The sequence below is a fragment of the Colobus angolensis genome, unplaced genomic scaffold (assembly GCF_000951035.1).
Source record: "Colobus angolensis palliatus isolate OR3802 unplaced genomic scaffold, Cang.pa_1.0 Scaffold90, whole genome shotgun sequence".
Taxonomy (NCBI): Eukaryota; Metazoa; Chordata; class Mammalia; order Primates; family Cercopithecidae; genus Colobus; species Colobus angolensis.
Window position 1 is genome coordinate 4,584,668 of NW_012122932.1, and position 16,626 is coordinate 4,601,293.

Genomic DNA, 16,626 nt, shown 5'->3' on the forward strand with positions numbered 1-16,626 from the left:
AGGACCCTCGAAGTGGAGAAAGCCTCTTCCATCAACAAGCAGGCTGGGGGCCAATGGCCCCTTTGGTTCCAGAGCCATCTGATTCAGACCTGACTTGACACCGTCTGAATCCCACTGCTTATGATGTTAAGAATCCCTGATTCTGATATTTTGAGACTTCCTCTGTGACACAGCTTCCACTGCAGGATGGGGATGGGACTCAGTTCTCCTGGCATCATGCTGGCCACCACCCCTTGGTCTGTGTCCCCATCTTGAGCCTCCACTCCAGGCCTGGGAGCGGCAGGTAAGGACGTTCCACAAGAGCCGGGGCCTCCCCCTCTTCCCTCATCATCCCCAGTGTGCTGATGACTCCTCTGTTCCACGGGCCAGGGGTCCCTCAGTGCCCGGCAAAGGCCACGCCAGGAGCTGTCACCACCCTGAGAGCACACAGAACCTGCAAGAATGTGAAGCTCTGGGCCCACCTGGGTCCCACTGAGCTTCATCAGGGCCACGATCACTATCTGAGTGCCTCAGCCATTCCTCCACAATACTTGGCAGCTGGGGCCCCTCCCCCATGAAGGTCTCATGTTCAGTCTCATCTCACCCCCGAAGCTCTCCCCAGCCACTCTGGACCACTTGTGGTGCCCCTAAGGGGTCAGCCGCACTTCCAAACTTCTGCACAGGCTGTTCCCTCTGTCTGGAACATGTTCCCTTTCTTTTTATTTTTTTGAGATGGAGTCTTGCTCTGTTACCCAGGCTGGAGTGCAGTGGCACAATCTCGCTCACTGCAACCTCCGCCTCCCAGGTTCAAGCGATTCTCCTTCCTCAGCCTCCTGAGTAGCTGGGATTACAGGCGTGCACCACCATACCTGGCTAATTTTTGTATTTTTAGCAGAGACGGGGTTTCACCACATTGGCCAGTCTGGTCTCGAACTCCTGACCTCAGATGATCTATCCACCTCGGCCTCCCAAAGTGTTGGGATTACAGGCGTGAGCCACCGCAACTGGCCACACGTTCCCATTCTGTCTCTAACTTGGCTAATACCTGCTTTTCCTCCAAGGTCTCAGCTTAAACGCCCCTGGCTCCAGACCCAGAATACCATTGTCCTGCTGCGTTCTCCCACCACCTTGAGGCTTACCCAGGCACAGCACTCACCACTGCCCGGTAACACCCCAGGAACTTGTCTGTCCTCTCCACTAGAGCAAGGGCTCAGTCACTTACCGCTCACTCCCCAAGCCCAGCCTGCTGTCCAGCATGCAGCAGGTGTTCAATAAATGCTTATTGAATCAGTGAAAGAAAGAACTAGTGAGTGAGTCTCCTGGCCTCTGTGGAGACCCAGGCAGAGTTAGTCCTATGGCCAGGACTGTGGAGGGTGAGGACCTGTTACCTTCAGTTTCCTCCTGGCATTGAACTTCTTCAGGCAGTCCACGGTCTCCTGTCTGTGCATGCAGGATGCCACGGTGGAGCGGTGCTGGAGGAAGTAGGGGAGAGGGCTGTGAATGGAAGGCAGGCTGGAAGACAGGCCCACCCAAGGATACCACTCAGCAGGGCGTCTTAATGGAGGTGTGGTTGACATCTTGGGGGGAACAATTCATTGCTCTAGGCGATGTTTCAGGGTGTTTAGCATCCTGGCACCAGACATACAATGCCAGTAGCACAGTCAGTTGTATGCCAACCCAGAATATTCACTCCTCATTTCCACATTACCCCTGAAAACCACAGCAGGGGCAGTCTCTTGGATTAAGCCCTCTCGGCCCCAGGGGCCAGGGGCAGGGCCAGAACTCTGTAGGGGCCTGGACCATGAGGTCTGGAGGGGCTCCTGGGAGAGGTCCTGCCGAGGGAGGCTCACCGAGATCCAGGGGTGCTTAAGGGCTTCGGCAGCTGTGATGCGTTTGGATGGGTTAATGGTCAGCATCTTATTGATCAGATCCTTGGCTTCCGGGGTGACGGTGTCCCATTCTGGTGATGGGAACTGGAAGGGGCAGAGAGGCCAGGTTTGCCCAGCCTGCCCCAGGCCACCCCTGCGATCCCCCAGCCCCTGACTGGCAGGGGAGCAGGCAGGGGTCCTACTGCCCATCCACTCGGACATCCACACCAGGAGGAGTTGGGGCTCCTCACTACAGGGGAGGGGCAGGGCCCCCTGGCCCCGTACCAATCAGAACACAGCGGAGGGAAAGGAGGCCTCCGTCCATCCATCATTCTGAGACTGTGCCTTATTTGGAGAGCAGCCGGCCAGTGGCTTTAGCCCAGACTTCAGAATCAAAAGGCCTAGGTTCAAGTCCTGGCTCTGCCTCCTGGGTTGTGTCACCCGGGTAAGTCACAGGACCCCATGAGCTATCTCTAGAGATGTTATGAGAACTAAATACAATATAAAACATACAGCACAGAGCTTAATAGCTATCTGCATAAAAGCAATATAGCTTGGTAGTTAGAAGCATGGATGGTAGAGCCAGACTGCCTAGGCTCAAATTCCGCCTCTACCATTTCTTAGCTATGTGATTTGGGCAGTTACTTGACCTCTCTGTAGCTCAGCTTCTCTATATGTAAAATGGGAATAGTAGCAATACCTATGGCATAGATTGGTGTGAGGATTAAACATAATAATATGTGTAAAACATTCAGAAGAGTGCTATAGAATTGTTAGCTATTATTATTTGTATATATGAGAGAGAAAGAGAGAAAGCCTGGCTTGGGAGGCTGCCTCTCCCCCACTCCTCACTCCATTTTGGTGCTGCTTCTTGCCTTCTGGGGCCCCACAGGATAAATCTCCAATCATTGGGCACAGCATGGTAACCACCTGGCCCTGGTCAGCCTTCATGCTACCCTGGGGTTCACCCCTGCACCAGAACTAGAGAGTGGCTTGGCGCTGGCTTTCATTGGAAGGGCACCAGAGGATGCTGGGGGCTAAAGAGAGGAGCGACACTCACATCATAGGCGCCGGCTTTGATCTGCTGGTACAGGCGGTGCTGGTCCTCATCCCAGAATGGGGGGTACCCAACCAGCAGGATGTACAGGATGACCCCTGGAGAGAGGACCAGAGAACCTTCAGCCCGCGGTGGGGAGGAGACATAGGGGGAGGGGAGTGATGGGAAAGGAGAGAGGGGGCCCCAGAGGCCAGGGTGCAGCCAGGGGCACTAAAGGGCCTTAGGATGAACTCACCACAAGCCCACAGGTCCACAGGCTTCCCGTATGGGTCCTTCCGCAGCACTTCTGGGGAGAGGTATCCAGGAGTCCCTGCAAACCCTGCTCCCAGACACACAGACAGGCAGACACATACACAGAGGTTGTCTCGTAAGTAACCTGGAGCAAGATCCTGCTGGAAGAGGGGATGAGGGTTGTTCTGGAGCTGGGGAAAACAGCCCCTGTCCCTCAGGTGCACTTGGGCTTGTATTGTGCAACCCCAGTCGGCCCAAGACATAAGCCTGATGAGCCAGCAAAGCCTCTAGACCAGACCGACAACTACCCAGCACACCTGTCACCACTTCCTACTTCAGAGCCAGTGGTAATCAGTCACAGAGCTTCTTCCTACTGGGTCCTGACTCAGGATCATAAGCTTCTCAGCACCACTCTTCCAGGAGCCACTAGCGATCCATTGCTGGTGGCTTCAAGATGAAATGCACCTGCCATATCAGCCCCAGGCTGAGAGCTAAATCCTGGCCCACTCTGCACCCCCTTGTTGAAGTTGGTCATGGGACGTCGGGAGGCCTGTCCTAACTGACTTTGCCCCTTGGGTAAGTCTCTTTATCTTCTAGTCCTTATTTCCTCATCTGTCAAATGAAGGATTAGAGATTTCTATCTTAAGTGCCTCCCAGTGTTGTTGAGAGGGTCAATTGAAATAATGGACACCCAAGGTATTCTAACAAGTAATTTTAAGAATAGTTACAAGTTACTGAGTGTATATGCTAAGCATTGGGCTGAGGCTCGTCATATGCCTGGTCACATTTAATCCTGACATGACTCCTGAGGAACATACAATTATTATCCCCATTTTACAGATGAGGAATGAAGGCACAGAGAGGTGAAGTGACTTAGCCAAAGTCACATATCTTATAAGTAGCAAAGTCTGGATTTGAACCCAGAACTCTGGTTCTTAACCATGTCTCAATATTGCCCACTAAAAAGTACTCCCAGGTAGCTGAAAGAGGCCCAGTTATACCAAAATCACAAAGCAGGCTGGATCATCTGAGTTGAAGTCCTGGTCTATCCCTTTCAAACTTTCTTGACCTTCTGCAAGTTTCCTGCCGCTTTTTTCCTCATCTTTAAAATCAGGATAATAATCTTAAGCACGTAGACTATTAGGGCAGCTCTGTGGAAACTTCCCTAAGGCCTTCAACCACAGAGAGCCCTTTGGGGAGGAGAGATGGCAGAGGGGAGTGACAGGAAAGGAGAGAGGGGGCCCCAGGGAGCCCTGTGGAAGCCCGTAGGTTCCCCTGCCTGGGCCCTGGGGACACAGATGGGTGCTGCCCAGTGGCTCAGAGGCTAGGTGGGGCAGGGCCTCTGCTCTACCAGCCCCGGCTGGCCCAACAGCATCTCCAGCCATACCCACTCAGGCAGGGGGTTCCCAGAGGCTGATGTGTCAACACAAATGAGTGCTGACCCCCAACACTCCTGCCAGCCCACCCCACTTACCAAACCATGCCTGCTGCTCCCCCTCCACCTCTATGGCCAGGCCAAAGTCTGCCAGCTTCACTGCGGCACCCTTGAGCTTGGAGGCCAGCAACAGATTCTCAGGCTTGTCAGGACCAGAGAAGAGGGAGGAAGGGGAGGAAAGCGCCAAGAGACAGTCAGCAGATTCAGAGCCTCACCTCTGGGGGCCTGGGCTCACAGGAAGAACAGCCCGGCCCTCCGGGGCCCCTGCTCTCATCTCCAGCCCCGCCTCGGGTTCCTGAGTCTCAGTCCACGAGAGGGGACTACCCTATGGCAAGACCTCCATCCGCTACAACAGAAAGGCTCTTTCTCCGTCGGCCACTCCTCCCTCCCCACTTCAGGGTCTGGGGCCGGGCTGAGGTGAGAGCGGGGTAGTACTGTCACCACCACAATAAGAAAGCAGTAGCAGCAGCAGCATTGATTGTGCCCCTACTATATGCCAGCCTCTGGTTAAATGTTCTGCGTGCATCATCTTATGTATCATCTCAATGACCCTTTCAGGTAGGTATTATTAGCTACATTTTCCACAGTGGCCTTCTTACGCCCCGTGAAACAGTCCATCTTGTTTCCACCTCAGGGCCTTTGCGCTCCCTGTTTTCCTCCTCTAATTTTTTCCCCCAAGCTTCACAAGGCTGGCCCCTCTGCTTTGTCCAGCCCTCAGTCTCATGTCACCCCATGGAGGAGGCCCTCCACGGTTACTCTATCTAGAGGGGAAGGCCTCAGGCATCCTCTGTCTTTGCTCCTGTTGTTACCTTCATAGATCTCATCACTATTTGCAATGATTTTCCCCATCTGTCTATGTGCTTGTTCATCATCTGTCAGCCCTGGGGAATGTGAGTTCCTTATCTGTCCTGCTCACCACTGTATCACCAGCACCTAGGTTGGGGGGCCACACAGCAGGCACTTAATTAGTATTTGTCATGTATAAGAAGATGAGAAAACTGAAGCTCAGAGAGGTTACGTGACTTGGCCAAGATCACGCAGCTGGGAAGGGATAGAGCCAGAATCGAGGCAAAGTCTGACTCTAACTTAACTGCTCTAGGCTGAAAGATGATAAGGCTTATACATGGGGGCAGCGGCTGACTTGCGAAGTTCCCACACCTGGCCTCTGGGGCATTGAGGCTGCCACTTTGCACTGGCTCAGCCTCCAGAATTCCTCCACTTCCTGCTGGTCCCTTCACCGTGGGACTCAGGATGGAGGGGGCGCTAACAGTGTGGGCCGATTTAGATAGTCCCAGTTTCTTATCCCAGTGCTGCCCACCTCTATGCCATGACATGTGGACAAATTATTTCACTTCTCTGAGCTTTAGTTTCCTCTGAGAAAAATGCCTACCTTATGAGGTGGCGCATGGCTTAACTGAGATAATCTGTGTAAGCACTTCGCTGTGGCCTGCGGTAAGTGTTTGGTAAATGTTAGTACTCCTATTTTCTGCTTGCGGAGGGGCTCAGAGTCTCTGAAGACTGTTGGTTTTGAGTCCTCCTCTGATCCCCTTCCCAGTGGGACTTCTGAAGGGCCCCACCTCTGACCTTTCCCTGTCTAAAGCTAGGCTGGACCCAAACAAATATAGCTCCCTCCGCCTGGCTCAAAGGCCTCCTTTGTCCTTTGGGGACAATGTTCCTAACATGTCCTGGGTCTCGGTAGCTGTCCTGCCCTGATTTGATGAATGTGTCACTAATTATTGTATCCAGAGTGGCCTAAATTTGGGCTGCCTCTCCTCCTTCCTCCTCCAGTGCAGGGGCTGCAGCTATAATGGGAACAGGCCCTCTGGGAGAGCCGCCCTGCAGTCTGGCTGGAGACCCTCTTCGAATGCTCACTCGTCTCATCTAGACTGAGCCACAGGGAGCTTGCCTAGGGCTCGGGAGAGAAGCCATGGCCTGCCCAAGACAGTCAGAGAGGGGCAGGGGCTCTCTTCAGAGCACTGTGCCCCAAAGAGGGACCCAGACCAGTGGAAGCATGCCCAGGGAGGGTGCCCAGGATGAGGATGGCCTGGAAATCACATTCCAGGGGGACTGTGGCAGGGGTGGGTACACCCTGCAGAGGACTTAGCAGCTACAACAAAGCTGCTGGAGTCCCTCTAGGGCTCTTCCAAGCTGGAGGTTTGGTCTCTGTATGGTTCTAAACTGAGAACTGAGGTTCAGGGCAAAGCCTCTCCAGCAGGGAACAGCATCCCCCAGTGGTGCAAGGGGCTACCCCATGGGAAGTGAGCTTGCCGTCACTGAAGAACAAAAAGCAGAGGTTTGATGGACCTCTGGCAGGGTCACCCTAGAAGGGGTTGCTGAGAAAGCAGGAGCTGGATAGAGTGGTCTTTTGGCACCAGACTCCCAAGGTCACAGGATCTGGGGTTGGAAGGCCAGAGATCCCCCACCCTAGCTCAGGACAATTGAACTGCATGTTCTTGGGCAAATTGCTTGAACTCTTTAGGCCTTAGTTTCCTGCTCTGCAAAATGGAGACAATATGAACTACCAGCCACTGATACCATGAGGCTCAGTAGCGGAGATCCATGAAGTCCCTGCTGAAGGGGCAAGGCCGTGCAGCTGGTGCCAGTCCTAGACTCTGCAACCTCCTTCAGGTAAAAGGAAGGAGAACTGCACGGGACTAGAGTCTGGGTTTTCTTCTCCCCTGGCCTGCCAGAGATGCAGGAACAAGACTAATAATGCATCTGTATACCAGGCCCTGTGCTATCTCATTTCACATCCTCACCAACCCTTTGCAGAGGTTGCTATGGCAACCCCCATTGTAAAGAATCTGAGGTTCAGGAAGATCATGGTACTAAAGGCTGCATGGCTAGAAGGTGGCCTGGTTGAGATTTGGATCCAGCCTGCCTTCTTCCCCACCCACTATAGCCAATCAAGACAGTGTAACTGTGGCTCACCCATCCTGGCACAAAGCACGTGGGCTGGGAGTTGGAAGAGCAGGGGGCCAAACACAGATGCTCTACCTTCCTGAGCTCAGTTTCCTCATCTGAACAGTAGCAAAAATAATCTCACCCACCCCACCTTCCAGTCTAACACAGAGAAATTAAAGGGATTTTGATCATGTCCGGCTCTGCAGGAGTAGGGACGTGCAGAGGAGAGAGGGGCTCCCAGGGTGAGCCACACCCACGCTGGGTTGCTCACCTTCAGGTCCCGGTGCACCACCCCCATCTGGTGGCAGTGCAGCACAGCCTCCAGGATCTGCTGGATACAGTGACTAGGGAGAGAGAGAGGAAGGGGTCACGGTGATGTGAGCACAGGCCTCCCCTGGGAAGCTGACAGCAGGCAAGAGTGCCCTGTCCCCAGGTGCCATTGCCAGGCAGTAGCTGATACTCACCTGGCATCCGCCTCACTGTAATACTCCCGGGCCACGATATCTTCAAACAATTCCCCACCAGTGACCCTGGGGAGACAGGCACGGAATCACCCTCCGATAGAGGCAACAGGTGCTGCCTCATCTGGAGGAGTCTCCAGGAAGCTAAGGATGGGGACCAGGGACCTCAGGACCTCAGCCACAAAAGGGGGGGCCCTCGGGTCACTGGGGTGTCCCCTGCTGCAATCCCCTTCCAGTCTTCCAGAGCACCCTTCCATTGACTCCAGTCCTCTCTCCTCCTCCATCCCTGGCCCTTCTTCCCCACCTAACCCAGGTTGGAGTCTGGAGGTTAGGGACACTCAGAGCACATCACTAGGCTCATTAGGAAGCCTATGGCCTCCCCCATGATTAATATCTCAAGGGCTATTTTTTATCGATGAGACTGGCCCCATCACTAATTTTCATTGCCATACCAGGAACTACTGTGGCCTAACATTTCATTATTGCTTCTCTTTGAATCAACACTCTTCAAAAAAAAATTAAACATATTCCAGAAGGAAACTTTATATTGCCACTGAAAATGGAAAACCAGCATCACTGGCCACAAATAGAAGAGAAGCAAAAATAAATATGGGATGAAAGCTAAAAGTGTTTGTTGGTGTTTTAGGAAAGTCAGCTTGCACTGCTTGGGTGGCAGGCCCACCACATTTGGGGAAACTCTGGACCACAAGAGGGAATTCAGCCCAAGAGGTCCAGTGAGGCCATCCCTGATTAGGCTGCCCCGACATCCTTGGCACATCCCAGGGCAGGGCCAAACTCACAGGTCGAAGATCAGGTAGTGGTGTCCCTCCTCTGAGATGCTGTCATGGAGTCGGACTGTGGGCAGTGCGAGGCAGTTGGTTACAGCGGGACACACTGCCGCCCAGGCCCGCCCTCCCTCTGTCCCCTCCCCTGTATATCCAACACCCCACGCTCCCAGACAGTCACTGAGTACACACCAGGTGCCCGGTGCTTTGACAAGTGCCGTTGAACAAGGGCTCACTGCATTGAGTCCAAATAGACCTCGGGCATTACTGAAAGGGAGCTGGGCTTAAACACGAAAAATGCCTGTTTAGGTCAGAGTTTAGTGCCCTCCCCTCTCCGAAACCCTGTTTAGTTGCTGGGCAGGCCTAAGTCATGGAAAGCCTGTGGCTCCAATCTCTGCCACTTACTAGCCGAGTGACTTCTGGCAAGTTGCTAGGCCTTTCTGAGCCTCTCTTTCCTTGCCTGGACAATGAAAATGAAACCCCTGGACTTGCAGGCTTGTTATGAGAGTTCCAGGAGGCATGCAGTTGGTGCTCACTCAGTGCTGCCTGAGCTAATATCCTGCTCTGCTCCCAAGTCTGAGGAGATAATGGAGCATGGAGGCCAGAGGCAGGAGTGACAGGGTCCCTGTGTTCTGGCATGCTGAGGAGCTGTCATCTCTTCACACCCCATTTACCCAGAACAGAGGCAAAGCTCCCAGGAGCCCAGGGCTCCCAGCATGCACCCCTGAGCTATTAGAAGGAAGGGCCTGAGTCCTGGAGCTGACTCTGGGACCGCATCCTGTCAGTCAAGAGCAAGTTCTCACAAGACAGGGCTCACATCCTTCCCCGCACCACAGCCTAAAAATGTCCATGCAGGGGCGTGCTGGCTCGGTGAATGACGATTCATCCGCACAATGGAAAATGGCACAGCTGCTAAAATAATGCGGCAGTTATGCATCTACTCGTTCAGAGTCATCTCCAAATTATGTTGCTTGGTGAAAAAGCCAAGTGCAAAACAGTATGCGTAGTACTTTTTTAAAGGATGTATTTAAGTTTATATATGGCATACGTCTCTCTGGAAGAATACAGAGAAGCAGGCACTGGGGGCACCTCTGGGGAGGGGAATTGGGGGAGTTGGGTCATGAGAGGAGACTCACTTTTCACTCTGAATCCTAGTGCCATCTGAATGTTTGCCAGGTGCATATATTTCTGACTCAACATTGAGTCCCCTGAATTGTTTATGGCTCTCATATTTGCACATGAAGTTTGGAGAGAGGCAGGCATCAGATACCCCAGAGGTGGTGCCTGTAGGGAGAAGTGGATGGGCTCCAGAGATGGAGAGGGAAGGGGCACAGATTAAAATGAAAATTTAGGCTGGGAGCAGTGGCTCACACCTGTAATCCCAGCACTTTGGGAGGCCGAAGCAGGTGGATCACCTGAGGTCAGGAGTTTGAGACCAGCCTGGGCAACATGGTGAAACGCCGTCTCTACGAAAAATACAATACAAAAATTAGCTGGGCGTGGTGGCGCACACTTATAATCCCAGCTACTCCAGAAGCTGAGGCAGAAGAACTGCTTGAGCCCAGGAGGCGGAGGTTGCAGTGAGCCGAGATCGTGCCACTGCACTCCAGCCTGAGCGACAAAGCAAGACTCCATCTCAAAAAAATAAAAACTAAAATAAAATAAATAAAAATAAAAATTTAGGCCAGGTGCAGTAGCTCACCCTGTAATCCCAGCACTATGGGAGGCCGAGGCGGGTGGATCACTTGAGCTCAGGAGTTCAAGACCAACCTGGGCAACATGACGAAACACCTCTAGAAACATCTCTACAAACAATACAAAAATTAGTTGGGCCTGGTGGCGGGCACTTGTTGTCCCAGCTACTTGGGAAGCTAATGTGGGAGGGTTGTTTGAGCCCAGGAGGTGGAGGTTGCAGTGAGCCAAGATTGCCCCACTGCATTCCAGCCTGGGTAATAGGGTGAGAATGTCTCAAAATAATAATAATAATAATAATAATAATATAAAATGAAAATTTAAAACATTCTTTAATGATGACACATATTTATAAATAATAACTAAAAGATGTTTTAAATATATTCTAAAGCAAAATCTTAAATCTTAAAGGCACATGTAATTCTGCTTTAATTCCTTTCAACATTTTATTATAAAAAATTCAGGCGGGCGCAGTGGCTCACGCCTGTAATCCCAGCACTTTGGGAGGCCAAGGCAGGCAGATCACCTGAGGTCAGGAGTTTGAGACCCACCTGGCCAACATGGTAAAACATTGTCTCTATTAAAAATACAAAAATTAGCTGGGTGTGGTGGCAGACGCCTGTAGTCCCAGCTACTCGGGAGGCTGAGGCAGGAGAATTGCTTGAACCTGGGAGATGGAGGTTGCAGTAAGCTGAGATCACGCCACTGCACTCCAGCCTGGGCGTCAGAGCAAGGCACCATCTCAAAAAATAAATAAATAAATAAATAAAATTCAAACATACAGTTAAGTGAACACCCAGATGCCTACTACCTAGGTTCTATCATTAATGTTTTCCTATACTTGCATTACTACGTTTCTATCCATTCCTCTGTCCATTGATTTATTTAATTTTTAGTACATTTCAAAGTAAACACAGGCTTAATTTTTAAAATGTAGATGTGTATTGGCCAGGCGTGGTGGTTCATGACTGTAATCCCAGCACTTTGGGAGGCTGAGGCGGGTGGATCATGAGGTCAGGAGATCAAGACCATCCTGGCTAACACAGTGAAACTCTGTCTCTACTAAAAATACAAAACAAAATTAGCTAGGCATGGTGGCGGGCACCTGTAGTCCCAGCTACTCAGGAGGCTGAGGCAGGAGAATGACGTGAACCCAGGAGGTGGAGCTTGCAGTGAGTCGGGATCATGCCACTGTACTCCAGCCTAGGTGACAGGGTGAGACTCCGTCTCAAAACAAAACCAAAAAAAAAGCATAAATGTGTATTTAACTGTATTTTTGGTGTGTAGAATCTGGCAATTCTATACCCGGGCCCTGCCCAGAACCCCTTTGGTAAGTTGGTGCATCCAAACCCCACGTGCTGGAGTGTGGGATGCTAACAGCACCTGAATCCCTGACTCAGGCTCTGCTTCCAGGGAACCTGACCTAAGATGATATATGTAAGTATACAGTATTTGAGAAGGCACATATATCATATATCATATGGTAGCATATATCATTAAATGTTAATTCTAGATGTGAGGTTATTGCAGATACTTTAAAAAGTATTTGTCTTCTCATTTATCTGCAATAAACTTGTAATGTTAGTGTATCAAGGTAAAGTTTGGCAAAAGACTCTTCCCTCTACCTGTCTTCCTCCACGTGCTCTCTGGGAAGTGAACCCTCTCCTATTCTTTCTGGTGAGCCATGGTCTCTAACTTCCCTTTCCTGAGTGTAAGAAGCTCTGAGAAGCCAAGCTACAGCTAGAATCATCTCAGAAAGGGCTTTTAGAACCACGGCAACAGGCTTTGGAAGGAGCCCAAAAAGACTGGGGTCCCAGATCTACCCTCTGACCCGGGGCCTCAGCCCCTTTAGAGAATGTCCTCGGGTCTCAGGGAAATTGACAGAATTGAGGGAGGTTTTCTCCAGGCCTGACTCTCACTCAGACGGTGCCTTTGTGTTGATGGTAAGGGGCACACTGGTTGGAATTCAGCCTCTACTTTTGCAGTGCACCACACGCGTGATGACACTAGAGTTGGCTTCAGTCCCTGAGGTCGAGGCACACCTCAGAGCCCAGGAGACAGAATTTCTTGTTTCAGGGCTGTTTTCACACACAAAGCCTCCCCTCCCATCAGTGGAGGCTGCCTGAGGAACGACTCAGCCAGAACCCAAAATTCAAGGGCCATAGGCTATCATCACGGTCCTGCCTCCCGGTGGAGTGACTGACGTGTCTGCACCCATTGAGTCATTCTGTCACTTTTGACTGTTTAAAATATTGTCATAGAACAAACGAATCTGTAACCTCGCTTTTTATTTATGAAGCTTGATTCGTGCACTTCTGGCATGCCTGTGATTTTCCAACAGTGCATTTTTTTCTTGGAGGTTGAAGAACTTGTTCCCTTATTTTTGTGTCCCCCTGACACCACATTTGTGATATCCACTTGGGAAGCTAAATAGAAGGACTAGGAACAAGGGCTCTGGAGTCAGACTTGCTGAGTTCGTCTCCCAGATCCACTTCTTACAAGCTATGTAGCTATGGGCAAATGACTTAACCTCTCTGAGCCTCCCTTCCAAACAGTAGTGCTAATACCATTGGACTGCTGTGGTCATTAATGCGATGATTCCTGTAAACCACTTAGCACAGTACCTGGCACTAGGAAGAGTTCGATAAATGGAGATATTGTCATCTTCGTCACTGACCTACCATGCTTCCCTTCCCCACCACAAATCACCTACTAAACTTTCAGGTTGTCCGTAACACAGTCCAAGTCTCCTGTGCCTTGGGGTGGCCTTCTGGCGTCTCCCTCATCTGCAGGTGGTGATGGTACAGACAGCAGGTTACTGACCTCTCCCAAGAAGGATCTGGGAGGCAAGTGCTTTGTGCGCAACACAGTTGGACTGACCTGTGCTGAGCCAGGGACCTCACTGACTTGGTCCCCTGGGGACTGGGCAGTGGCCACACAGAAGCAGTGACCAGTAGTGACCTTGTCCAGATTGGCCAAGCAGGCTGAACAGGACTCAGTCCAGCTTCTCTAGGGACAAATTCACCTTTTGGGTTTTGAGGCCACATCTGTACCCCTTTGCACGTCTTTGGGAAGATTACAATTTTGAAGGAAGATGCTTGGAGGATCAGGAAAGTGCACCCCCCAAGGAACCTTCCAGCCCTGATAGCAGCTCAAAGCTCCTCTGGGGTCTTTCTGTGCTGGCTGCTCAGCTCTGCTTTCCAGCCCTGCCTGTGCATCAGCCACCACCCCCACTCCCATCCCCCATCCTCACTTCTCCTGCACATTCTGAGTGCCTAGAAGAGACCTTGGCATGGGGTGGGTCTACGATGCACCTGACATCAGGTGAATGAAGGAAGGAGTAAATGACTCAGTAATGATGATGATGATGATAGCTACCATTTCTGAGTGTTTACCACATGCTAGGTTTTGTGCCAAGTGTTTTACTTGCACTATCTCATTTTACCCTCCTAATAGTCCTATAAGGTGGGTGCTGTGATTATCCCCACTTCACCACTTCACAGAGGAGGATACTGAGGCTAAGAGCTTCACAGTCTGCCCAAGCTCAAACACTTAGTTAACGGCAGAGCTGAGATTGAAACTTGGTGTCTGACTGCAAACCCCATTCTCCTAACCACCATGTTATATATAGTGCCTCCAGTGACGACTAAAAATCCTGATGGTCCCGAGGAAAGACAATCATATGGAGTTTCAGGCAAGAGGATGTCTTCAGGTAAGGTTGTTCTGAGGGAAGGTGTTGATTGGGGAAAAGGGGGGCAGCTTAATGATAATGACTGTTATCATGCTATGGTCTATTTAATCATCACAATCCTATGAGATAGGTATCAGTTCCATTTTCCAGACAAAACTGAGCTTCAAAGTGGTTGAGCAACATGTCCAGGGTCACACAGCAATGAAGCAGCAAACCCAGGATTTCAACTGTAGTCCGTCATCTCCAAAGCCATAACGTACTGCTCACAGTCACACGCAGTCACATACACACATACACTCACATGCACACATTCACACACACTCTCCAAAGCCATAACCTACTGCTCCCCATTTTATAGCTGGGAATGAGAGGGAGAGGGAGGTGCAAACATGAGGAGGCAGTGTTGACCTGAGATAGCTGCAGTTGTGCAGCAACACACACACACACATTCACACACTCACACACACATTCACACACACTCACATACATAAATTCACACACATGAATTCACACACACATTCACACACACACATTTACACAGACTCACATACACACATTCATACACACACCCACGTGCATTCACACACTCCACACACTCACATACACTCACACTCACATACACACATTCACGCACACACACTTACACAGACATACACACCTTCACACACTTACATTCACACACACGTACACGGCATTCACACACAATCCAACACTGTCACATAAACACACTCACACTCTTCACACACATTCACACACACTCCAACACTGTCACATATACACACACACACAGTCACATACACACATACACTCACATGCACACATTCACTCACACACTCATATGCACACACACATTCACTCACACACTGTCACACACTTACACACACTCCCCTCCTTCCACCGGAGCTGGTAGCCTCTGTAAGGATCATAAGATCTTACAGTCAGAGATCACTCCCAACCCGCTCCATCACATGGCTGGGGGGCTGGGGGCCTGGAATGGGCAGGGGCTGCCACAGGATATTAGTAGGTCAGGGACCAGGGTTGAACCAGGGCTGCTCCCTGCCAGCCACAGGCTGTCTGTCTCTCTGATGCTGGTCCTGGAGCCTCTGGCTGCTGTTTGTTCAGGGAAGGGGAGGTGCCTTCCGGGTATAAATAGCAGATGGAGATGCTTCTCCCTGGCAGGAGAGTTAACCCTTGGGGCCCTGGGCACGGAGAGAGGCTTCCCTGCCTTGTGAGAAGGCGTGGTGGCTGTCAGAGTCAGAAGAGTCCTTAGCGATCACCTAGGCCCTGCTCCTCAGTGTGGTCTATGAGTCAGCAGGCTTGGCACCTCCTCAGAGCGTGTTAGAACTGCAAAATCCCGGCCCTACCCCAGGCCCAGTGAATCTGAGTCTACCTTTTCACAAGGTGCCCAAGACGCTGGTCCAGACAGCCCTTCCTTCATGAGGATGGGGGAAAGTGATTCAGAGAGGGCAGTGCTCCTGCCCAAGGTCCCAGAGCAATTCCCTGACAGAATTAGCTCTCAAAGCCACACTTCCTGCCCTCATGACTCAGGACCCTGATAGGCAGGGATCAGCCCCCAATTGCACAAGGGCTGAAGAAGGGGGCCAGGCAGTGAGGTGTTGTTTCAGAGCCCATCCCCATGGGTTCTGCTGCCCTGGCTCTGTCCCAGCCCGCCATGGCCCAGCCTCTCCACGCAACCCGTGCCCGGCCTGCGGGCCAGGGCCTGAGTCGGAGCTTGCCCCTGTAGGCAGGCAGGTGCCAGGTTGAGGGAGGAGGGCAGGGCCACTGCGCCAGGCTGAATCAGCATGGGGGTGGGTTTGGGGAAAGGGCCACAGCGGTCAAGGCCAAGCGTTTCCCCCTGGCCTATTTTCATCTCTCCCAGAGCTTTAGAAGTTTTCCTGAAACAGCTTTTCCGAAGGAGGCTGCCGGCAGTGTGGGATGGGAGGAAGGGCCTTTCTTCACCTTCCCCCGAAACAAGCTGGCTCTGAGGAATGTGGAAACCATTAAAGACGCCCCCTTTCCCATCTCTGCTGCCTCCATCCCCAGAGAAGAGAGCAGCTGCTCTCCACCCAGCCCGCAAACACCCACATGCCAGAGTGGGCAGGGGAGCAGGGCCTGGCCCCCCGCGCCCCTCTCATCCCGCAAGGCTCACCAATGTTGGGGTGCTTCAGCAGGCGGCAGATGCGGGCTTCACGCTCCAGCTTCTGATGGTCTGAAACACAGAGACTCAGGTGAGTCCCGGGTGAAGGAGGAACCACCACCTTCCATCTCCCGCTCCTCAAAGCCTCGTACTATCTCCACCTCCCAGGGCAGCCCCTGGGGGCTGGGAAAGCTCACCTTCTGGCCAGGGCCTCTGAGTTCTCCAGGAAGACCATGGGGTGCAGTGGAAAGAGGAAGACGCCTGGGTTGCAGTGACTCAAGCACATCCCTCACCCTCTCTGGCCTCCCTTTCCACGGCTCTAAAATGTGAGGCTTCTCTAAGACTCCTCCAGGCCTGTTCCTCAGGCCTTATACTCTGGCCAGACT

The 16,626-nt window shown here is 51.8% G+C and overlaps 1 protein-coding gene across 2 annotated transcripts in view; it reads right to left on the bottom strand.

The window, feature by feature from the left end:
• CAMK2A (calcium/calmodulin-dependent protein kinase II alpha) overlaps positions 1 to 16,626 on the bottom strand; it is a 71,360-nt gene that overhangs the window by 29,705 nt on the left and 25,029 nt on the right. For both annotated transcript variants that reach the window (XM_011931555.1, XM_011931554.1), the window contains exons 3-11: positions 16,253 to 16,312; positions 8,736 to 8,790; positions 7,939 to 8,004; positions 7,746 to 7,818; positions 4,610 to 4,712; positions 3,140 to 3,223; positions 2,908 to 3,002; positions 1,830 to 1,952; positions 1,368 to 1,451 (exon numbers count right to left, since the gene is read on the bottom strand). In XM_011931555.1, coding sequence (XP_011786945.1) covers positions 1,368 to 1,451; positions 1,830 to 1,952; positions 2,908 to 3,002; positions 3,140 to 3,223; positions 4,610 to 4,712; positions 7,746 to 7,818; positions 7,939 to 8,004; positions 8,736 to 8,790; positions 16,253 to 16,312 — 743 coding nt within the window. The remainder of the gene's footprint in view (positions 1 to 1,367; positions 1,452 to 1,829; positions 1,953 to 2,907; positions 3,003 to 3,139; positions 3,224 to 4,609; positions 4,713 to 7,745; positions 7,819 to 7,938; positions 8,005 to 8,735; positions 8,791 to 16,252; positions 16,313 to 16,626) is intronic.